At 44.5% G+C, this 23,700-nt stretch overlaps 2 protein-coding genes and 1 long non-coding RNA gene across 17 annotated transcripts; 1 reads left to right on the forward strand and 2 right to left on the reverse strand.

The window, feature by feature from the left end:
- Window positions 1-3,506: 3,506 nt before the first annotated feature.
- LOC120662042 lies at window positions 3,507-6,993 on the reverse strand. Of its 12 annotated transcripts, none has more exons than XM_039941114.1 (6): window positions 6,751-6,993; window positions 6,591-6,685; window positions 6,074-6,178; window positions 4,614-5,519; window positions 4,374-4,523; window positions 3,507-4,085 (listed from the first exon to the last, which is right to left on the reverse strand). In XM_039941114.1, the coding sequence occupies exons 3-6, from the start codon at window positions 6,095-6,097 to the stop codon at window positions 3,702-3,704; spliced, it is 1,464 nt and encodes a 487-aa protein (XP_039797048.1). In that variant the 5' UTR covers window positions 6,098-6,178; window positions 6,591-6,685; window positions 6,751-6,993; the 3' UTR covers window positions 3,507-3,701. The 12 variants fall into 12 exon arrangements, with proteins under 12 accessions (XP_039797048.1, XP_039797052.1, XP_039797050.1 ...); XM_039941118.1 differs by having other exon boundaries at window positions 6,074-6,472; XM_039941116.1 differs by having other exon boundaries at window positions 6,591-6,702.
- Window positions 6,994-9,553: 2,560 nt separating this feature from the next.
- Window positions 9,554-11,712, reverse strand: LOC120662044. The gene is made up of 2 exons (XM_039941121.1): window positions 11,644-11,712; window positions 9,554-11,563 (listed from the first exon to the last, which is right to left on the reverse strand). Exon 2 carries the CDS (start codon window positions 11,238-11,240, stop codon window positions 10,302-10,304), a length of 939 nt encoding a protein of 312 aa, XP_039797055.1. The 5' UTR covers window positions 11,241-11,563; window positions 11,644-11,712; the 3' UTR covers window positions 9,554-10,301.
- A 1,481-nt stretch (window positions 11,713-13,193) lies between these two features.
- On the forward strand, window positions 13,194-19,976 carry LOC120662045. Of its 4 annotated transcripts, none has more exons than XR_005670172.1 (8): window positions 13,194-13,660; window positions 13,741-14,714; window positions 15,410-15,459; window positions 18,525-18,996; window positions 19,192-19,251; window positions 19,369-19,476; window positions 19,561-19,602; window positions 19,692-19,976. It is a non-coding gene; the product is annotated as an uncharacterized LOC120662045 (long non-coding RNA). The 4 variants fall into 4 exon arrangements; XR_005670173.1 differs by having other exon boundaries at window positions 13,239-13,660; window positions 14,645-14,714; XR_005670174.1 differs by having other exon boundaries at window positions 13,239-13,418; window positions 14,645-14,714.
- Window positions 19,977-23,700: the final 3,724 nt, after the last annotated feature.

A 23,700-nucleotide genomic window follows, 5' to 3' on the forward strand; every position in this document is an offset into this window, starting at 1 on the left:
TTATTTTCTTAGCATTGAGGTGAGTAAGGTTCGTGATGGCATTTTATTGACACAAGAGAAATATGCTTCGGATATATTGAGAAGAGTAGGCATGACAGATTGTAAACCAGTTGCAGCTCCTCTGTCGGTCAGTGAAAAATTATCTCACATGAAGGTAGTCCTCTTGGACCAGACAATGCAACGAATTACAGAAATATAGTTGGGGCCTTACAATATCTAACACTTACAAGACCAGATATTTCTTTTGGTGTAAACAAAGTTTGTCAATTCTTGCATGCACCAACGACTGTTCATTGGACTGCTGTAAAGAGGACCTTGAGATTATAGATGGCCAAATGGGCCATGTCAGATGGGTGGCGTGAAAAATGACACTAAAAAATACGACATGAACACGGAACGACACGGTGGGTTTAGTGTCAGTGCTAGCACGGCACGAGCATAGTGTAATGTGTGGGTCGTAACCCCAGTACGCAGTGCTGGCATGGGCACGACACGGATAATGGGCTGGCACGGATCTAGCACGGTACCTATCTGATACTAGCCGTTAGGCCTGGCCTACTAGCTGTTAGCCTTACAGGCTTACTGGATCGGGAGCCCACTTAAGACTTGTCATAGTGGCCGGCGTATATATGCCGCGGCCGATGCCTCTCATCCCTCCCAACACTCACTCACTTCACTCCCTCACCTCGTCTAGCTGTCTCTCGCGCTCACATCTCTCCTCTCCCGCTCCAACCGTCGGGTCTGTGCCACCGGCCGCCGATGGCTGGCATTCTGGGCCATTTAGTCTTGCCCCTATGCTACATTGTCACCCTCTCCTCGACTCCCATCCTCCTCTCCTATCTCCGATCTCCTCAAATCCATCCCCAAACTCGAATTTGAAGTGTTTTGAGTCTTTTTGTGGTGGTAGTGCCTGGGCAGGCACTAGCACGGTGTGCTGACCATGCCGTCGGCACGACACGGCACGGTTAAGTGCCTATAGTGTAGTGCCTGGGCCGATTGGCCAGCACGCAGTGCCGGCACGGCACGGCACGACACGACTAATGTTTAGTGTCGAGTACTGTAGTGCCGAATAGTGTCAGTGCCGAATAGTGTTAGTGTTGGGCCGGACCGGAATGCACGTTTGGCCATCTATACTTGAAATACATAAAACTCACGATAAAACTGGGGTTAAGAATCAGTAGGTCTTCTTTGCTTATTAGTGCTTTCTCAGATGCTGATTGGGCAGGCTGCGTCGATGATCGTCGCTCTACTGGTGGGTTTGTTGTGTTTCTAGGAGATAATTTGGTGTCTTGGAGTGCTAGAAAACAGGCAACAGTGTCTCGGTCAAGTACGGAGGCAGAATAAAAAGCATTGGTTCATGCCACAGCAGAGGTTATGTGGATACAAATGTTGTTACAGGAACTTGGAGTTCCTAGTCCAAGAGCTGCGAGATTGTGGTGTGGCAATCTAGGTGCAAAATATCTCTCTGCAAACCCGGTGTTTCATGCAAGAACAAAACATATAGAAGTGGATTATCATATTGTGAGAGAGCGTGTGTCCAAGAAGTTACTTGAGATTGAATACATTGCTTCAGGAGATCAGATTGCATATGGGTTTAGAAAACCCTTGACTGTTAGACATATGGAATTATTCAAGAACAATCTCAATCTTAGCAGTTTGGATTGAGGGGGCATTTGTCAAGCTTCTGCAATGCTTGCTCTTTGCAGGCTAAAGGTCATTGAGGAAGACAATTTTGGTAAGTGATATTTCTCACTTGATTATTTGTTCAATGTTCATGTGGATTTCATGAAAACCTTATTATGTCATCTGTTATTGAATGAACACTATGGCATCTACTACATGCTCAAAACATTTGGTTGTTCTTGTGTGCTACTTAACTGTAGATATTATGCTTGATTGTTATCTGAATCTGTTGAATGGTAATACCATCTCATCTCATTATTTCGGACAAATTGATTTGCTCTATGTCAAATGGTAAAAAGTACATTTGAAGAGGGCATATGTGTCATCTATATATTTTTATTTAAACAAATATATAACTTGTACATATATGATGTTGTAATGAAAGAACCACTGTAAAGTTGAATTGAGACCTTTTTTTTTGGTGAGCTGATTTCATACATGCATACATGGTGAGTTGTCTCCCATAGCAACACACGGGGCGCTCACATGATTGCGGCAAAATTAAGTTAGTGTATCTCAATAGCTCTCCTTGATTCATTTTAGACAAAGGTTTGTATTGTTGATTATTCTTGTTTCTTTTGGGTTTCATCTCTAGCCTACCTAACTTGCAAGGACGCCGCGTTGAAGGTGTTGTACTGTTGTTGAGGATGGTGGTGCTGTCGTCGGATGGAGGTATCGAGCTTGTTGAGCTAATGAAGCGCAGGCAGCACATGCTGCTCCTCTCCTGTGGCCGAGGCAGCCGTGGCAATGTGGCATTCAAGTCCGGGACAAATAAGGTACCATGGGATTGCAGGGAAGGGGCTGAAAGGCCCAGAAATCTATGTGCCTCTCTATTCATTGTTCACCGTCTTTTATATTTACATTAGATTTGTCGCTAGGGTGATCATACCATTTTTAACTCGGAGCTGGGGTGTAAATGATGCCATTTTGTTACAAGTGTACTCATGATGGCCTTTACAAATTTACTCGGACCTTTTTGTTTCGCGATCCGCCAAGGTCAAACATGTACTTCTTTTTACCCCTAAGCTTTGCTTTACATTGCATCTGTCATTGATTTTTGCCGTGATATGTTCAAAATATTTATGGTGACAGATTAATTTGTTCAAAATAGTCATGGATATGGATTAATTTCTACAGCAAGTGCTTTTACTGTGGCAAGTATAAAAATTCTAGCTACATCCATGCCTTGTGTTATCTTTAATTAGTGATATATTTTTTTGCCATAGCAACACGTTTACTTAACTATGTTTTTCATGTTCATTGGTTGAGATGTTTCTGAGTGACTAGGTAAATCACCCATGCATACATGAAATGGGAAAAAAATGTGTCGGTCTTATTTATTATCAGGTCTATAAAAAGGATCCCATGGAAACAAATCGTTCTCGCACTCCATTTGGAGATTTGGCAAACCACACTAACGAAGGTAACTTTCCAATAAACATGATACAACAGATTCATTACATTAAGAAAACACATGCACTGAGTATATAGGTCGTGCTATTTACAACGAGGGGCTGAGACTGTACCCGATTTACCATCAGCAAACAATAATAATAACCGACGTAAGCCGGGAAAGGGAAAGAGCAAGGTATGCAGCAATGTCTCAGGAAGAAAAGAATGCAAAGAACCTGAGAAAACGTGAAGCGCGATAGAAAAAAAAAGGTACTTGATGCATTACATAATTCTGGTGCTATAGTCAAACTGAGGAAGGAATATGGTCATTGGAAATAGCAGCACAAATGGAGCTAATAAACTTAGTATGTGGCATGATATTTAGTGCACATTTGTTTGAATATTTAGTTGACCTTGGTAACAATGGTGAATATTTGTTGACAGATTTGCATCTTTTTATAATTGAATTTTTAGCTCAGACTGTTGGTATCGACTCCCGTAGCAACGCACGGGCATTCAACTAGTAGAGGGAAAAAGCGAGAACATAATCGTCCAACCTAGGTGCTAGGAAAGTAAAGCCACACCTTCCAACAAATTTCTCCTTTTTCCCAAACAATCTGAGGCACTTAGTTACAGGAAAATTTATGGCGGCTGAAGATTATTTCGGCGCCGAAGGAGAACCGGTTTCTGAGATTATTCAGAACCATCTCCTGTTCATCCTCGTTGCTCGGGAACCTGCATTTGCTAGGATCAAGTGGGGTGCTGATTGCACTACAGTCCTTGCAGTACTGCTCTTTCAGAACAACAGCCCGCAGGTTTGAAGCTCGCTCCATCACTGCTCCAATAAATACTATCTGTTCTTCTGTTGCATTGAAACCACATAGTTTGAGCTCTTTGAGAGGCCAAGACTTGGAAGACTCAGCAAACTCAGACACATCCCATGATGCATTAGTTCTTTCTCCGAATGTCCGTTTCTCCTCATCAGCGTCACCGCATAGATGGTCATACACCTAGATCATCAAAATTTTGTTTGAATTTAAAAACTGGTTGCAAAACTTATGAAATGGTTGTGAAATGTAACATGAGCATGTCTTTCTAATTTGCAAGTGAACAATCAAGAAAAGGACGCAAAGCATCTTCAGCTAACCCTAGGTATGACTGCATGAAACTTGCCAATTCTGTTAGGTGCGCTCTTCCCAGCAAGAATCACTCAGACTAACTAAACCCACAAACGAGTATTACAGCCATAAAAGGATACCAAACTACTCTCTATCCAAAAACAAAAGTACAGAACATACCTCAATGTCAAGAGTCTCAAGGGATGGCGCAGCTTCAAGAAGGGCTGTTGTCCACAATATGCCAAATCCAACAAAGATACCATGGATCAATAATTCCCTTAAATTGCTAAATGCCGAGCGAAGTTGATATTTTTCCGGTTTTAACCAAATCTGAAGTGACAAAAAAAAGTAGCAAGTTTTTTGAGTGTATCAAAACTATGTCAAAGAAATACCACTTAGAAGCTCAATTAGCTTGTTTACCTTTTGTCCAAGGAAATCCAATGTTAGGGTAGTTATGCATGTTGAACCACCTAGAAGCTCACTTAACTTGAATGGTTGTTTCTGGTAAAACACAGTACTAGAATAGATATCTACTTCCTTGAGGCATGGGACACATTCCAGAGTCAAGGGCAGATATGGCGATGACCAATGGCCCAGTATGAGTTGCTCTAGTTTTGGTAGGCAACCTACCTCAACTTTTATCCAAGAACAATAAGCGAATTCTAGAACTTTAAGTTTTGAGTTTGGAGCATCTATCTTGAACACTGGGTTAATAATCCCAGTATCACATTGGTAGAGATAAAGATATTGCAGCTCCATGCATGTATTTGCAAGGAGATTATGCAAATCTGATTTGCAAAAAGTTGCATTGTAAAGGATGAGGCTTCGGAGGCAACAGGATATTTTCGGATAGTTACCAAAGAAACTATTAATACCATCTGCATGTTTTACCATTTCATCATCAGGAACATCAAAAGGAAACCTCTCAACTCCACTTATGAGCTCTATATCTTTTACCATCCCATTCTCAACCGCTTCATTAACAATATCACCAATTTCGTTTGAATAGATGTTGGTTAAGAAGAGCGAAATGCAGAGCTTTGTGATAATAGACTTTCTGCGGGTAGTGGCCATCATGCTCCTAACTACTTCAGTTAGAGATGCCATTGCTTTATGAATCTGATCAACTGTGGCTTCGGCATGCGGTCCATGGAAAAAATCCTTTATATCCTTTATATCTATGTTGAGTTGAGTCAACAACCAAGGGAAATTTTTCCAGCGTTTGGATAGCACACTGGTCTTCACTGATGTTGATAAATTGACTTTTTCCAAGATCAAGAGTAAAACATCATCGGTTAACTTGCTTATCATGTCTTCCTCTACTTGCTGCAAGATAATGAGCAATTGATTTATTTAATATTAACTTCTCTGTAAATGTTATTTAGTGATTCAAAAGAAGTCTAGCAATAGCATATAATTTAATAGGAAGATTATGAACATAAAATTACATGTTTCTAGCACATCTCCTTTTATTATAGATATACAAATAGTTGTTTGGTTTATCACTAACTATAGAGAAAGTTGTGTTGAACTATTGCAGCTAAACAAGTTCTGTTGAACAACAGCTAATCTATTCATTGTTCTAAATGTAACTAGACAACTAAACTAATAAACCTTTAAACCTAATAATATGTCCCATTTTAGCCTAACCTTACATCCAGGTTAAAATGATTTCTTGTTTTAGAAAGGTGCCTCTAAAAGGAGAGGTAACAGAATGCACATTACATGTAAAGCATGACATAACAAGTGTGGCATGATATCAAAGGAAAGTTTCTAATTTAACAAGACAAAATTTAATGTAGATTTTTATGGTCCCCTCAAGAAGAAAAAGCCTTAGCAAAATAAAAAAAAGCACAGATGTTTGAAGTGAAACAACTTACATGTGTATGTTCAGGCGCCATCATTAAATAAGTATGTAGTACAAAAACAGACCAGTCTTCAATACAATTTTACGACCTTGAAGTTCCAATGAATAATTCTGATCCCTAGGGTTTATTTATGTAGGCGTGAGTATCCCCTCTCGGTCCACTCCTGATACAAAGCGGACAAGATTTTTTTTCTTCTTTACGATAAAAAAACGGACCAAGCTTCAACCGGTTCGAAACAAACTAGAGCAGCTTGTTTTCCACAAAACTTTCGAGATCGATTGGCAGTCCAATTCCGTGACGGAACTGAACTGCAGTCCCAACCCGTCGACAAATCTTAGAGAAATCCGAATACAAAACGGGCAGTTCTCAGTCCGATTCGAATTTCGAAATCAAATCACACACTGGCACAGGCTGATTTGTTTTTTTTTATGGAATACACAATACAGGCTGAATTAGCAGTTCGAATCGGTGACAGATTTAACGTGGAGCATGAAAAAGAACACAGAGTGGAAATAAACTGCAGTCGCACCTTGAATCCTCCGTTAAACAATGCATTCTGGATGAGAGAATCAATGAGAGATTGGACCCGAAGAACACCATGAAGCACGAAGAATCCACAACTTACTGAATAGAAAAAAGGTCTGGATCGGATTGAGAAAACAATCCAACAAACAAACGATTATACATACCAACAAGAGAAGAAATCGATCCAGGTCCGGATGAATCTCCCAGTACTTCACGCTGGACGTTGGGAGAGAGAAATTCTCCTCGGGTCGCACACAGGGATTGATTCACCAGGCACGGCGGCGGCGGAAGTTCATCGCGAGAAGAGCGGGGAGGGGGGGAACCGTCCGTGAGGACCCATTTCGATCCCTGAATTGGGCTGGATTTCTGGTCCACGATCGCAAAAAAAAAAAAAATTATAGCAGTCGGATCCGCATCGTCCGGCCAGCGCTATGCCGCTATCTTTCCCGGATTGTTGCTCCACCCTCATCTCCCCGGACGGTTTTTACATCTTATGCCACTCGTTCAATTATCACTTTTAAAATGATGTCTATATATTTAGCATTCTTATTTCACGGCTCCTATAAATTTACCATTTTTGCCTACATGGCACGCCACGGCGGTCTGACATGTTGGTGCTGAGTCAGCAGGAACATGCGAAATATCCTAAATGCCACTGGTCAGCTCCTCTCTTCTTCCTCTCTGACGGTCGGGTCCCCAAGTCCTCTCACTACCAGGTGGGTCCCACTTGTCAGGTTCGTCTTCTACCTCCCCCTCTCCTGCTCCCTCCTTCCCTTCCCTCACCGTCTCCAAAAAGGCGCGGCCCTGCTCGGCTGTCCCCGATCCCTCCCAACAGATCCGCCGCCCATGCGGTCTCCCCGTGCCGAGCCCTAGCCGCTAGCAGCCCCGGGAACCCATGCGCCGCCGGCATCGACCCATCGCCGAGGAGCCCCACCACGCGCGCTCCTCCCTGGCCGATGGCCCTGGCCCCGACCCGGCGGCGCTCGCCTGCGAGATCTCCGCGGAGGCCAGCGCCGTGCTCGCCGTCATGCGCACGGTCGGTAGGCGGGGCTTCTTGGCGCGGCGCTTCCCGACCCCGCTCGATCTGGCGTCCGGCTACCGCCGCCTCTCGCCGTCGCTCTGCCCGCCGGCGTACCGTAGCCGCGCCTCCCGTCACCCTACGCCTAGATCCCCGGCGGGCCACCACGCACGCTCCCTCTCCCAGCCACTCTTCTTCTCGCTCGACTCTCTCCCACCACCGTCGTACGCCGATCCGGGCGCACGCGGTGCCTCCCTCCCCGCTATCTTCTAGCTCCGACCCGCAGCAGCCGCCGCAGCAGCACGACGGACTCAAGCACGGGCGCGCTCAGCAGCCGAGCGCGTGGAGGTAGCCCCGGCGCCGCCGCCGTGCCTGCGAGCTGAGCTTTGGCCCTGGCGCCGGAGGTGGAAGACGATGCAGACGAGTGGGGCCTGCCTGGCGGTGAGAGGAGCTGCGGAACTTAGCTGTCGGAGAGGGAGAAGGGAGGAGGAGATCAGGGGCATTCAGGACATTTTGCATATTCCTGCTGACTGTACGCCAACGTGTTACGCCGCGTGGCCTGCCACGTAGACAAAAGTGATAAATTTGTAGGAGCTGCAAAACAAGAATGTTAAATATGTAAACGTCATTTTAAGAGTGATAATCGAGCGAGTGGCATTATTTATAATAGTAAAGATGTAAAAAAAGGGTTTTTTGTATTGACACCATTACAATTCTTGTGCTTTGGAGAAGTACCATTACTATTCGCCTATTCGGAAAGATACCATTACAATTCTTGTTTTGTCACAGCAACACCATGTTATACGTATGGGACGGCCTCGGACCCACCTGCAGGCGTACCCCGCGGCTCCGTAGTTCCGTATGGGAGATTTTGCCAGCGGCTCAAGTGGATAACGTCCCCCCACGGGGACTCTGTCTTCCTCCTTTCCCTCCCTCTCTCATCTCGTCTACTCCCCGTGTGATAGGGATTCGTCGCCGGCGACCGTTTTGAGCTCCACCGCGGCGTGGACGCCGCGGCGGCCGTCGACGCCACCTCCGCCGTCGACGCCGCCTACGACCCGCTCCCCGACCCTGCTGTGGACGCCGCCTCCGCATCCGCATCCGTCGTCGACCACCCGGTCGTCTACGCCAACTCCGCCTCCGCGCGTGTACCTCCGACATGGCCACCACGGGTTCAAGCTCTTCGCAACGGGGAAGGGCTCTCCCTCTTATCAACTGCCCCGAATGCCAGGCGCCGGTTGCTAAGCACAGGAGCAAGAACGACAACATCTACTACCGGTGCTCCAACAAGTGCGGTCAGTTCTGGTTTGAGGCAGCATATGAGCTGTATTTGCGCGATAATCAAGCACGTCTATTGGACAACTCAATTGGTTCTGGGCACATACAAGTAGTTGGGCAGGCTCCTGATCATGTTGTTCAAGGAATGCAGCAGGTTAGTGGGGAGTTGAAGATTGTGGCATTTGATCTGAAGATGCAGCTTGCTGACATCAAATTGGAGATTGGCAATGTGAGGAATGAAATCAAAGAACTGAGGGGTGAGTTCAGGAAGGGTAATAGGCCAATTGTGGTGGGCAATGCTGCTATCATTTTTGTAGCACTGTTAGTTGTTGTCATGATCTCTATTTACTGGAAGAATTGAAGCTCCATGTAATGTAGCTTTGGATCCATGTAGCTGTGTTAGCTTAGAGTGCAGCTTCATGTTGTATTTGGTTGTAATTGGAGCTCCATGTAATCTATGTTTCTGATCAATTCTAACCAGTATGGTTGGACCCTTGTCTAATCGGAGCTATGTTTGATTCTGTTGTTGGGTGTTTAATTTTGGCAGCATCTTTGTCCTTTCTGTGCAAATAGAAAGCACCAATTGACATCACTTTATCATGATACAGTTCACAGGAATATTTGACATCACTTGGTCATGATATAGTTGACAGAAATATTAGACATAAATATTTGACATCACTTGTGTCTCAGATATCCAAATCACAGACTTAACAGAATTCTAGTACACAGACATTACAAGTTTTGTGGCCAGAAGCATAAGGAGACATATTACAAGTTTTTGTGTCCAAAAGCACGACATAACCTTACAATTTTTGTCCCAAAAGCCAAAGCATGGAGGCATATAACACAACACTCTCATGCAAACTGTCCTTCAAACACTAATTTTCTGATGCTGGTGACAACAGTGGGAGGTGGGTTTGCCTCTGCCCTCTTTTGCTTCTTCTTTGCAGGGGTCTTCTTCTTTTTGGGGGTACCTTTCTTTTTCTGTTGAGTCTTCTGTTTCTTCACGTTGGAGGGGCCAGCATCATCTTCTGTGCACTTCTTCCTACAAGTTGCAGATGCAACAATTACAGTACCTGGACATGAAGTAATTGATTGTTCAAGTTCATGCATTTTGTGCCAGAAATCTTACCTTTTATTCCTGCTCAACCCTTTTGCGCCATCTTCACCAACCTCTGGCTCTTTGCAAGTTTTTGCAAAATAGCCTAGTGCACGGCATCTGCTGCATTTAACCTTTTTCTTTGTGGTTCTTTTTTCCATGCACCCTCTAATCCTTTGCACCTTTGGCCTCCCTGGTCCTCTGCCCAACAATGGTGGATGCACTTTGAAACCAAGATCCACTTGAGGCCACTGGGACCTATCTGGTATTCCCTCAACTCTGGCTTCATAAGCTTTCTTGAACCTAGCCACTGAGTATTACTCATGAACATAGTCTTCAATTTTGATCCCCCTATTGGACAATATCCAGGCCAAAGCATGTCTACATGGCTTCCCAGTAACTTGCCACTCCCTGCAAGAGCATTTGTGATTCTGCAGGTCCACTGTGTGCCGTTTTTGATTGTTCCAATGGTCCAAAAGGGTGACTTCAGCTATGTAATCATCACTCATTGTAACTTTTATGACCTTGAGCTGGTTGCTAATCAGATTCAATTCTTTCATGACATTAGGCAGAATTCCTTCTGGCCACTGCCTAGCCAGTTTCTTTCTCAAGTATCTCTTTTCCATTATGAGCTCCCTCAGCTTGTCTACTAGTTCATGCAACAGCAACCCTTTGAACTTCTTCACTTGAGCATTGAAACTCTCTGACACATTATTGGTCAAGTAATCACACTTGCTGTTTTCAGAGAACCCACATCTGTACCATATTCTACTGTGGTGTGTCTCCAGATACTCAATTGTGTCAGGTGCAAACTCAAATATTTTCTTCATGTGCCACTGGAACATTCCAGTTGTGTAGTTCCTAGCAGCTGGATACAGGTGATCAGTGAAGACATCACCTGTGTACTGCTTCATAAAATTCTGGTACATGTGCCTCATGCATTTCCTATTTTCAGCATTAGGGAATACAGCTCCAACTGCTGTCTCTAGACCTTTACAAGCATCTGTACAAATAACTAGGTTTGGAACATTGCCAATGGCTCTGTGCAACTGTTCCATGAACCAAACCCAGTTGTCCTCATTCTCTTTATCAAAAATTGCATATGCAATGTGATACAGCCAATTGTGGCCATCTACACCAGTTGTGGATGCCAACTGTCCTATGTACTTGCCATACAAATTGGATGCATCAACACCTATAAATGGTCTGCACCCCTCTAGGAATCCATCAATACAAGGTCTAAGAGCTACAAACATTCTCCTGAACCTTTGCTTCTTCTGAACCCTCTCACACTCTATCTGCACTCAATCTGAGCTTTCCAGTTGAAAAGAAGCTGAAAACTCTCCTCATACTTTCCATGGATCTGCTCTAGTGCTACCTTCATGCCTGACCATGCTTTGGAGTACTTGAGCTTGATACCATAATCCCCCTCTAATTTTTCCTTACAATCCTTTGGACCTTTAGTTGGATTTCTCTTCAGCCAATCCCCCAACCTATCTGCACACCAGCCTTGTGTTGCCATTCTCCCTTCTCTCAGTTTAGTAGTTGGACAATTGTGCTTTGCAGGCAATACTTTGATCTGCAAATAAGATAAAATATTATCAGTAATTTATGGTAGGTCAGTGCAAAACAGGAATACAAAATACAAGGACAATTCACCTCTATTGTCTTGCCATGAGAGATTCTTGAAGCATGTATGCGCCAAGGACATCCTTTAGCTTTACACTTGGCAATGAACCTAGTCTGGTCTGTGATGACTTTGGCAAACTCAAACCCTGTCAGAACTGCATAATGCCTAACTGCCTTCCTAAATGTAACAATATCAGGAAACCTTTCTCCCACTTCTATCTTGGGGTTTTCTGGATCATTGATAACCTGAACCTCCTCTGGATCTGCATCATTTACCTCTGCCTCAGGAGGAGTTTCTCCTTCAGCATTGGGAACCCCATCAAATTCATCAGCATCATGAAAAGAAGGATATTCAGCATTGTTAGATGATTCTGGGGCTGAATTGTTAGCTGTCTGAGGAGATGGTACAGGCATGAACTGAACCTCATCATCAACTCCAACATACTCCTCACCATTGTCAAAGATATCAGGCTCCCTGTCAGCCTCAAGCTCAGGATCTGGATCTATTGGTAAAAATTCTGCCTCCCCAGAATTATGGTCAATAGGATCGGCAGCATCATTACCAAGTCCAGCTAGCATGTCTTTGCTATTGGGTGGGATCTGATCAGGGTTATCATCACCAAAATAAACAGGTGGGATCACACAAAGTGGCTCTAAAGCATCAAACTCATAAGCCTGTCTATGACAACTGTCAAAAACCCCAACAATAAAGTCGCATTGCATCTGATCCTTATACATTTCGAAAATGTCATGCATCTGCAAATCATTCTCTAGCTTGACATCTTCCCCCATCCTTTTGTCATAGAACCATACACTAGCAGACTGACTACTGGACCACTGGAACTCATTGCGCAGGCTATTCATCAGCAAATCGAAAGAAAAAGAACCTACTTCAACATCCCACTTAATCACGCGTCCTTTTGTGTATGCTTTTCTACCACTATTATCTGTGGAACTGAATCCTTCAACTTTAAGAGCTAGTGAGAACAATGAAACCCTAGCGACAAGAGAAAAATCCCGAAATCGAATCAATCACTATCGATAGACTAAATCCAAAGCAAATCTACTGATACCGTTCTCACAATCATTCACTAAGCAACTAAAGGAGGAGGAAGATCCATACCCGCTGTCGTCGTCCGCCATCTCCACCGGACAGCGCAACGGAAGGCGCGGCTACGGATCACCCATTGCGGTCTACAGGGTCCATCGCAACGGCCTTCGGATTGGTTCTTCTCGCCGCCAGCGCCGGAGTTGGACTCGCCGCCGGCGCCGGAGTTGGATTCGCCGCCGTCAGCTAGGGTTTGGGGAGCACAGCGGCGAGGGAAAGGGGAAGGACAGAGGAGGACAACGATAGCGGTCGGCCGCGGAAGACAGAGGAGGCCGACGCCCTTTACCTCTTGAGCCGGGGGCAAAATGGGCCATACGGGAAAACAGACGGGGGGTATACGCCTGCGGCTGGGCTCGAGTCCATCGGATACGTACTCCATGGTGTTGCTGTGACAAAATAAAAATTGTAATGGTATCTTTCCAAATAGTCGAATAGTAATGGTATTTCTCCAAAACACAAAAATTGTAATGGTGTCCATCCAAAAAAAACCCAAAAAAACCGCCGTGCCGTACCCAGAAGCTGGAAAATGCCTCCCCCGCTCCAACTCCTAGTGGATGCCGGAGGCGGCGGCGGCGGCATGGCGCTGCTGGAGGATCACGGCGGTCGCCATGGCGCTGCTCGCCGCCTCCGACCATAGCTATTGATCCTGCCCCCTTCCTCACACTCTTCGTGATGCCGAGCAGGGCAAGATGCCCGGGTGTGCCTCCCTCAGCCCCTCCCCTCCCCAACCTCCCTTCCCCTCTCCTCCAGCGTCCCGAAGGCCCGCGAGCCCCACTGGCAGGCCAGCCGCGCAGGACCGCCCGTCCAATGCTCCCGCATGCGGCTAGGGGTCGGCGCGCGCGGAGTATGGACCCGGCGTGGCTCTGGCCGCGGGGGAGCAGCGTGGCTCCGGCCGCTCGAGCCGTCACGCCGCCGTACTTGCGCTCTCTATCCTCCATCGTAGGCTTCCCCACTCCATCCTTCCCCTTCCCAAAAATCTAGCTATCTCCTTCCTTCTCCTGACCCATGGAAATTCTTAGATTTGGCATGGCTGCCTCTGTGCCTGTGCAAAATCTGAAAGAGATCGCGTCAGAATCGAGGTTGTCTCCCTGTCCAAGTAGGTCCGGCCGATCTCTCGCGCCGTTGCGCTCCGCCGCCGTCTCGCCGTGCGGGATGTCTCCTCCTTAATGCCGTTGCGCTCCCCGCATCTTTTGAGGCCTACGCTCGGTTTGGTTCCTCTGTTCAATATTTTTGTTTTTTCCCGTGATCTATATAATGCATGCTATTTGCGTATTGACTATAGAGCTATTGGTAGCAGGTGTTAGCAACCTTCTTTTCTTTTCTCACTCTATCTAGCTGTCCTTTGTTCTCATACATGTTTTGGTTGCACCAAATACATGTTTGTGAATGTGAAATTTCAGGTTATCTAACACACACTGTATTTATGACTTATGTTAAGAAGACCTGTTAGTTTAGAGATTAGTTTGCTATTTACTCTCGAGGGTTGGAGTCCTGTGTTTGATTTTTTGAAACGGATAATTTTTTTTTTGAAACAGAGAGTCCTGTGTTTGATTGATTCTACTTCACATAAACTTGTCACATTATCTACAGTCAATTACCCTTACTTCTTCGATACTATGAAAACGATATAGCATACCATTGTAGATGCTGCCTGTGCTTCTTTCCGCTATAGCTGATGCTGATATAAATGCTCCTAGCTTCATACCCCTTGCATAATTTTGCTGGCAGTTTGTGTCATGTACTCTTGATGTTGTCATTTCAGGAGCTGATTCTGAAAGCTGTGATTCTTAACACCTATATGGTTAAGACATATTGCTTTCTGCACAACAACGTCCATCTTCTTTCAAATCTAATTTTTTACTGAACATTTACTATTCCTATACTGTTTGATCGATACTCCTAGAATGAATATTTCAATTTCAGGATGTAATGGCTACAAGCAGAGCCTATGGCCCTCCTGATCTTTTCTGGGAAATGAAGCTGCTAAGCCAATGTATTTCCTTGCTTCATTTGAAACATTGATGGAACTGCCTAATAAGATATATCAGTTATGGGATTGTTTTTATGATTGCACTCACCCTTTCTATTATATTATAAACCCTGCCAACAAGATTGTATTTAGTTCCTGCTCGTTATTTTTCCTTCCTTTCTTTTTTTCCCCACCACTTCATTCATTCCTATTTACTTCAGTTAGCATGATCTGTACCTCCCTAATGCACTACGATATGAGTATTGTTTTCGGATGTGTATACTGTACCAAAGAAAAAAATAGCTGATTGCAAGCTGACATTTATGAAACTACTCTTGTAGTGTTCATCAACATCTCACCTTAAGCTAGGAGAATAATCCTTTTTTTAGGAAAACTTTCCCTCCTGATTCTATCACCAATTCATCTCTAACCATGTACCACCTGTGCGAAGACTTATGCTTCTGTGATTTACTTTCTAATTTGATTGATTCTGACGTATTATTTAATATAAAACAATATAGGAAATATATATTCTGTTTCTTACCTGAAAACAATTACTGCTTCCATCTGACAATTAATTGGATGGATCTGTTGCTTCTTGCAATTTTTATTATACTACCTCCACAACTCTATGCAACTTTTATTACTCTAAATTTTGTACATCTATATGCAACTTTTATATTAATTTACACCTTGATTGATTGATTTGGTTTCTGCAGGTTGTGTGGCCCATCTTGAAGAATTTAGTCCACTAAACTACATATACAAGGTATGTTGCCAATCGACACAATCTGAAGCGCCCCGACCCGAAGATCAAGGCTAAACCATGTATTAATTACCGAATAAGGTCTCCGGCATAATACATGTTACATCAAGTGGAGTCTAGAGTCATACAAAGCTTTATTTAACACGTACATGAGGAGTAAAGTGATAACACAAAGCTACACAGAACAACCATAGGATAACAACTAGCATAACGACATGGAGGACTAGCTCTTCATCCATCACGGCTCCACTCGATCAGCTTGGGTGCGGACACGATCTACTCGTAGTCTTCTGGCACAAAGTCAGGATCCTCTGGAGAAAAATCAACAGGGGTGAGTACAAAAGTACTCAGCAAGCTCCACCTCACCCTACGGGAGGGGACTGACATGCACGACACATAATAAGCACATTCTACTAACAATGCAACTAATGGTATGCAACTCTTCCCGACACAACCCACAATAGGTAGCTCACTAGTTGTCAGGACCACACCGTAGCCTGTTCATACCGTGGACACGGACCATTCGAATGGATTATACACTCTGCAGAGGTCGTACACTGTACCCACACGCTCGGCTGTCCGAACGGACAACCGACATAGCCGACACCCAGCCGTGGTCACGCCCCAGCCCGGCCGCACAAACCCTCGGGCCCTGACCCCAATGGTCTATACCCGTAAACCATCCCTGCGACCGCCAGGCTAACCAGTGGGATTAGGCTAAGTCCGGCCCATACTGGAACCTGTGGTCGTACTAAAGTAAGCTAGGTGAGATGTCAAAACAACTCGGTCCTTATGGTTCACCAGGGCAGCAACCATCCCTCAACATGTCAACTCGAGCCTACCACCACGGTAGCACTCACCTGCCAGTCTACCACCACGGTAGCGTCGGCTCCAGCATACCCAGCTGCCCTGGTCTCAGCCAGATCCCTTCGTATCCTATTCTCAGTTCTGGATATGCATGACTACTCAGATGCATGCATGAGCACACTCAATCACTCAAGTACTGGTATATGTAATCGATCATAGACCCAGGCTACAGCTAACCGTCCTCACATGGATGCAACCGCTCACGTAGGAGTCGATGAAACTTGCCTTCGCTTGCGTACGCGTCGTCGGCGGCGGCTTCCTGCTCGTGGTACGGGTCTTCTGGCTCCTTGGCGGGCTCCTCCTCGGTCACTCCGTGATCTACGGGCGAGAACGGCACAACCGGCAAACAAACACAAGCAAGCAATAAGCTCAAATGGAGATGAAAATAGGAGGAAAAAGAGTTACGTGAAAAGGAGTTGATATGAAGGAGATTTTGAGTTTACAGTATTGATTGGTAGAATGATTTGGATTAAGTGCTCACGGCCTGGGGTGTTTTGGGCCTTTATTAGTGGAGTTAATGGTCGGGGGAGCCGCCTGCCATCTCACCTTGGCGCGGAACAGCTCGAGGAAGAGGATCAATTGTTGGAGCTTCGTTTCGTGAGTGAGCTGGGCTCGGGAGGAGTGGTTCAGCTGGTAGAGCGAAGCGGCTCGGTGTGCTTGGGTTGGTGACGGGGCTCGTCACGGCCTTGCTCCTTTTATAGGCGAGGAGAGCAGCAGCGGTGTTGCGCAAGGACGGCGACGGCGTGGGCTGTGGCAGCTCGTCGTCAACGCGAACAGTGGCAGTGCTGAAGGCGCGAGCGCTGAGGCGGCAAAGCCGGCGAGGGCGCTGCAGCGGCGTGGGCGAGGTGGGGACGCGGGAGTGGGCGGCACGGCGTGATGCCGGTGGCAGTGCGCGGTCCCGTCGTGGGGCGGGCGTGTCGCGCGTGCGCGAGCGAGAGCGAGCGCGGGTGAGGACGGCAAGGAGGGGGCGTCGGCTTCTTTTATAGAATAGGTGAGGCGGTTCGCGCGGCGGAGAAAATATCTCGGCCGGCACTGTGCGCGACGACCCCGATTTTTGGCGAGGTGGGTGCTGCCATGACGGATCATTTCAAGGTCATTGTTGTGGGTACTCTGTGGCTTCCAGGGGATGAAGTTATGGCAAAGGAGGTAGGTGCTGTCATGATTGTCTGGGAATTATGGCATGGTACGGTGACTCGAGAGACTTTTATGGAGACGATATGATTTTTGTGCAAGCATGCGTATGCTGGTTACTGGAGGGAACGAATGTACTAACGAAAGGCAAGATTATAAAATAGTTTGCCTAGTAATTATGTAATACCTCATATGATGTTAGTATTATTTTACGTTACTAGTTTAATTGCAACATAAGTTTTATTTTAGAAATTGAGGTGGCCCTACTAAGTTGAGGATCTACACCAACTCAATTCAGAGTCGGTCAGCTTCTAGTTACTTAGTGTACTGGGTCCTTTTGACGGCAGAGCCGCCTTTTGCTTCCGGGAGGCAGAGCCTACCAATAGATGAAACTGGCTTCCGGGTGGCAGAGCCAACCTTCGATGAAACCCAGACCCTTTTGTGATCTCGGGTGGCAGAGCCAACATTCGATGGATCACAACTTATACACTAAGTACTTAAATTTAACCGGGAGACTAACACTTATAAAGACGCTTACCTTATTGAAGCAACAAAGGAACACACACCTAGCACACTCTACCTATGCTTACTTCTACCATGCCCTTGGATGTGTGTGGGATGGAGTGGAGTAGTATGGCATGGTAAGGGGTGGCACCCTCCTTATATAGGCACCCATACCCCCTTGGATGAGTGACACATGTCACATTCTAGGAGGTTCCCTACAAATATTTAAGTTCCCTACAAATATCTATTTCTAGAAAATTCTAAATTTTACCATGACAAGAAAATATCCAAGCTTCATGTCTTCTTATGAGTCTTGTGGAACATTCTAGAACCTTGTCATGGTGAATAAAATTATGTCATAGTTTATCCTTATTTTTATAGAACCTTCTAGAAGTTTGCATTATAAATTTCAACACTCCCCCTTAATCATGATGAAAACTGGGATGTTACACAATCCTTACATACCTTTGCTGTTCTTTCAATCTTTTGCATTTCTTCTGCTGGGTCCAATTATGTAACACCGTCCACAGTTACATTTTTGAATCCTTTGGTTTCTCCCTCTGCAGGTTGCCGTTGCTGCTTAATCTGCTTTTAGATCTGAGATTATGCTGGCTGCTGCTACCTGACAGAAACAGATCTGCGGGAGACGCCGATGCCACTGTTTAGAAATCAATCTAATCCTCCGTTGTTCTGCACGTTACCTATCAGCTTGCTCAGGAGAGAAGCCAGATGAAAATGTTGATGGGGCCTTTCCTATTTCTTGCCAGGGTCTTTACTTTTAAGAAACAGTTCAGAACAGTGATTCTCCCTGATTTTATAAAAATCCATCGGGGTCGGCCGACCCTGACGCAACCACGCAGCTCCGCCCCTGAGCTTGCAACTTTTATGCTCTTGCATTCCTTTGTTTTCACATTTTATAAGGCTACCTCCTACCCATTTTCACTTTTGCATTATCTGCTTCACGGTGCAAGATTGCCTGCTCCGGCGAGAAAGAAACCTGAGTTACAAATCTCTACTAGATCGACTATATCATTCCAGGTACTACAATACTGCTGATCTACCTGCTTCTTTACGTTTCCTGGTGATACAATATCATTCCTAGTAATACAATACTGCTTCTTTACAATATCAAAGGTAACCGCTGATTTGTCAGATGGAAACATTGATTAATTTCTCTGCTGTAACCATATCTTTATCATACTGACAATTTTATCCATGATTCTTTCATACTAGATTAGGAAGAAGAAATAGATCCATATGTGGTGAGGGAATGCAACCGAGCTGTATTTGAAGGTTAGTTTCAAACTTCTTTCCTTTTAGAAAAATGGAAAACATACTCCTTCCTATGTGATCATATTCATATCTGGCATAACAAACCTTACACATAGACCAAATGTATGCTCGCTGCAGCTGAAATAGAAGATGAAAAAAAAAACAACCCTCCTACCTTCAACGGCTTCACATATTCAGATGAAACTTCCGATGATGATGACCCAAATGAAGCGTACTACTATGCAGGTAAATTAGCAGCAGATCAATTCTCTTTTTTTATCAATGTAGAAGTACTTCCAGAATTGACTCCTGTTTACCAAAAAAATTCAGACTCAGATCGTGAGCCGAAAAACTGGTAATTTGATGCATCAGGTACATACTCTGACATCAAACTTAGAGTATATTCCCTTGTTAAAACAAACAACAAACAATAAATCTAACACTGACCTGTGAATTTGTAGGCTTCTAAGGCCTAACAGATATCTGAAGATCTACACTCATCAAGAAAATGGGAACATCGCTCCCAAATCTCCAACTCATCGTCTGCCATCTAGTAGTTTTATTTGCCTACAGCTATTTACGTAGTGTGTGTACGTACCCGAACTGCAAACCTTGCTTATATATTATCTGACTACTTATGTAATATATTCGCATGGGCTGAACACTCCGCAATGAATTTACTCCTCCGTGTTACGAAAACTCTACAAACCTTACTTCTCTTGGTAATCCATCATGGTCTAGTGACATGCGCTCGGCCTTCCATTACCTTTGTCAATGATAATATAGCTTCTCATAAATTAGTTATGGAGAAATAATATTGCTACATACATATACATATTTCTACCTCCACAGATGCCACACGTAATTGCTCTTATGCGAAAGCTGGACTGTGTGTTCCACACGGAATTCTGAAATTACAGACAGATCCTGACCACCTCTCAATTTGATACCTGCATTCGGGTGCGCAGTAGAGGCACTTGGGGATAACATTGCCCGTGTTTGGTTTGGGCTGAAAAAAATTTCGCGAAAACTTTTTTCATTTTTGATCACTAATTTAAAATATTAAATAAAGTTTAATTATAAAACCATCTGCATGACTCTTGGTAAATTCGCGAAACCAGTCTAATGAGGTTTTTGACTGCATGATTAGAGAATGATTACTATAGCATCATTGTAGCAAATCATAGATTAATTATCGTCATTAGATTCGTCTCAAAAAGTTACACCCATCTGTGAAAAGATTTCGCAAATAAACTTCGTTTAGTACTCCATACATGCATATATCTTTTTTTTTAAAAAAAATCGTTCTCTCAACCAAACACGACCATTACAGCAACACGTACGACTAAAAAAATAAAAAAATCAAGCTCGCGATGCCGGAGACAACAGCAGGCCGGTGTTGAAGACGGAGGAGGGTCCCGAGCTGCGGTGCCAACGGCCGCGCTCGCATTGGCCTAACTTCTCCGCGCCACGGCATGGCAGCGGGGTCGGAGCGTCGTTCGTCTGCTCGCCCCAGCGGCCTGCGTCAGGCTCTGGCTCACCCGTTCACTCCTCATGACGCCAGCCACAACGCCGCCGGACTCCTCAACTGTCTCGCCATTTTTTGCAGCCGCCACCACTGGCAGCTACTCCCTTCGTTCTAAATTATAAGTCATTTTAAAAATTTTGGAGAATCAATTTTTTCCAAATTTAACCAAAATTATATAATAAAATAATAGCATTTATGATACCAATTAAGTATCATTAGATTTTTTATTAGCTATATTTTCATAGTATATTTATTTGATGTCATAAATCTTTGTGTTTCTCTTTATAATTTTGGTCAAACTTTAAAATAATTTGACTCTCTAAAATTCTTGAAATGACTTATAATTTGGAACGGAAGAAGTACATGCATTTTGGCCTTAAATCTCGGAGAGAAGATTAGATACTTGTGTTGACACAGAATCGCGCCAACACACTCGAATGCGCTAGAACGCGCGAACGATCGTCAAAACGATCAACACCCACGAAACCCTAGTCTAACCGGTGCAGGCAGGGACTCGCTGGAAATCTAGAACGGCAAGCTCGGGAGGGACCCCATCGGAGCTCGTGATCGTAGAGTTGCTCTGAGGTCGGCAGGCCACTCAGAACGTCTTCAAACGCCGCCGGGACGAAGGAAGAAAACAATCTAGGGTTGGAAAAGGCTAGGGTTTGAGAGATAAAAGTAATGCGATTTTTGTATTGATTCGATTGGGAATAACCTCAATCGGCCTTAACCTTTATATTTATAGGCCGGGGAAGACGTACCCCTTCACGAGTAGGATTACATGAGGACTCTTTACAAAAACCTTAATTCTACTCGGACTGTACAGACCAGACCGGTCAGACCGGTCGGCCCGACCAATCAGACCGGTCGACCTCAGCAGATGCCAAATTTGGCTGTCAACATATGCCCCCTGTTTTTTGGTGAGTTTTATAAGCCAAAAAGCAAGAACTATCTTGATATACATGTTTTACACAGGGCATACAACTCTAAAAAATAAAACTAAGGGCGATATTCAATACCGGCCGTCTTCGTCTTCACGCACTTTGCCAAACGCTAGGATATAATTTCTTCAAGTATCTCCCATTGATAGCCCTGGGTAGACGTTCACCTTGCACCGTCTCCATCATATACGAATTCCCGGAGATAACTTTGACAATCTTGTATGGACCCTCCCAACTTAGCGACTATTTGCCAAACTTGTTGCTTTTCATCCCAAGAGGCAAAATTGTCTTCCAAACCAGATCCCCAACCTGAAAAGATTTAAGTTTTACTTTTTTGTTGTAAGCTCTGGCCACCCGAAGCTTATCTTTCTCAATCTCCTTCAAAGCCTTCAAACGCTTGTCAGTCACCTCATCAATATTATCCATCATCAAATCATGGTAATCAACAGCGGAGAGGTCATTTTGTTTTGCTAATCTATATGCGTCCAGATTCACCTCAACGGGTAAAACGGCCTCTTAACCATACACAAGCTCAAAAGGAGTAACCTTAGTAGCACCATGTCTAGATATACGATGAGCCCATAATGCTTCGGATAACACTTCATGCCACCTCCTATGATTTTCTTCTATCTTCTTCTTGACAAGTTTGATCAAAATCTTATTACTAGACTCGGCCTGCCCATTGGCCTGAGCATAGTATGGAGAGAAATTGAGCAATTTAATCTTGTAAGATACGGCAAAAGCACGCACCTCTTTTGATATAAATGAAGTACCTTGATCCGTTATCAAAGTTTGTGGAATGCCGAATCTATGGACAATGTGCTCAGTAATAAACTCAATTACCTCTTTATGCGTCATATTCTTCAAAGGTGCTTCGGTCCATTTAGTGAAATAATCCGTAGCAACCAACACAAAGCGATGCCCCTTTGAAGATCGAGGATTAATTTGCCCAATGAAATCCAACCCCCAACCTCGGAACAGCCATGGTTTAATAATAGGATGCATCAACGCAGCAGGCACCAATTGCAAATCACCAAACCGCTGACATTCTTCACATCCTTTATAGTACTTGAAACAATCGGATAGCATGGTGGGCCAATAAAAACCGGCTCTTCTAAGTAACCACTTCATCTTAGGAGCCGATTGATGAGTACCACAAATACCTTCATGAACCTCACCCATAGCAATCCGGGTCTGATCCGAGTCTAAACATTTGAGGAGTAAATCTTCGACAGTTCGACGATAAAGTTCATCGTCAATTAAAACATACTTGAAAGCCAAACGCCGAATATTTCTCTTTGCGCCACGACCAGGATCTCTCAAATACGACATAAGAGAAACCCTCCAATCCTGGGCTTCGGCCGAGACGATTGAATCATCTTTTTTGGTCGAATCAGAACTAACAGCTGCATCACCGGTCAGACTGGTCTCTGGACCGGTCAGACCGGTCTGGGCGGTCAGACCGGAATCACCGACCGGTCGGACCGGTGTGTCCAGAACCAGAAACTCGGCTTTCGTTTGCATCGGCTTGCGAATGTTGAAATATTTTTTCGTAACATTATAACCAGATGCTTGCTGAGCCAGAGCATTTGCCTTTTCATTTTCTTCCCTCGGTATATGTTTAATAATAAATTCATCGAAGGAGGAAATAATATAAAGGCATTTATGAAGATATGCATTTAGAGAACTATTATAACACTGGCATACCTTAGATACTTGCTGCACCACCAGAAGAGAATCTCCAAAGTACAACAACTTGGTTATTTGTGCACTCTTCTTCTAATCGGTTTGAAAATTCAAAAACAGCACCATTCGGAGAAATAAGAACAGCACCAATCCCTTGACCATCATCACAAACCGATCCATCAAAGTACAACTTCCACGGTGTGCAAGTAATATAGCCGACTTCTAAATCATGCTTGTCATTAATCCGATGCTCAACAATAAAATCCGCTACAATTTGGCCTCTCATAGATTTTAAAGGTTCACAAGCCAAATCAT

This window comes from Panicum virgatum, chromosome 2N (assembly GCF_016808335.1).
Source record: "Panicum virgatum strain AP13 chromosome 2N, P.virgatum_v5, whole genome shotgun sequence".
Lineage (NCBI taxonomy): Eukaryota > Viridiplantae > Streptophyta > Magnoliopsida > Poales > Poaceae > Panicum > Panicum virgatum.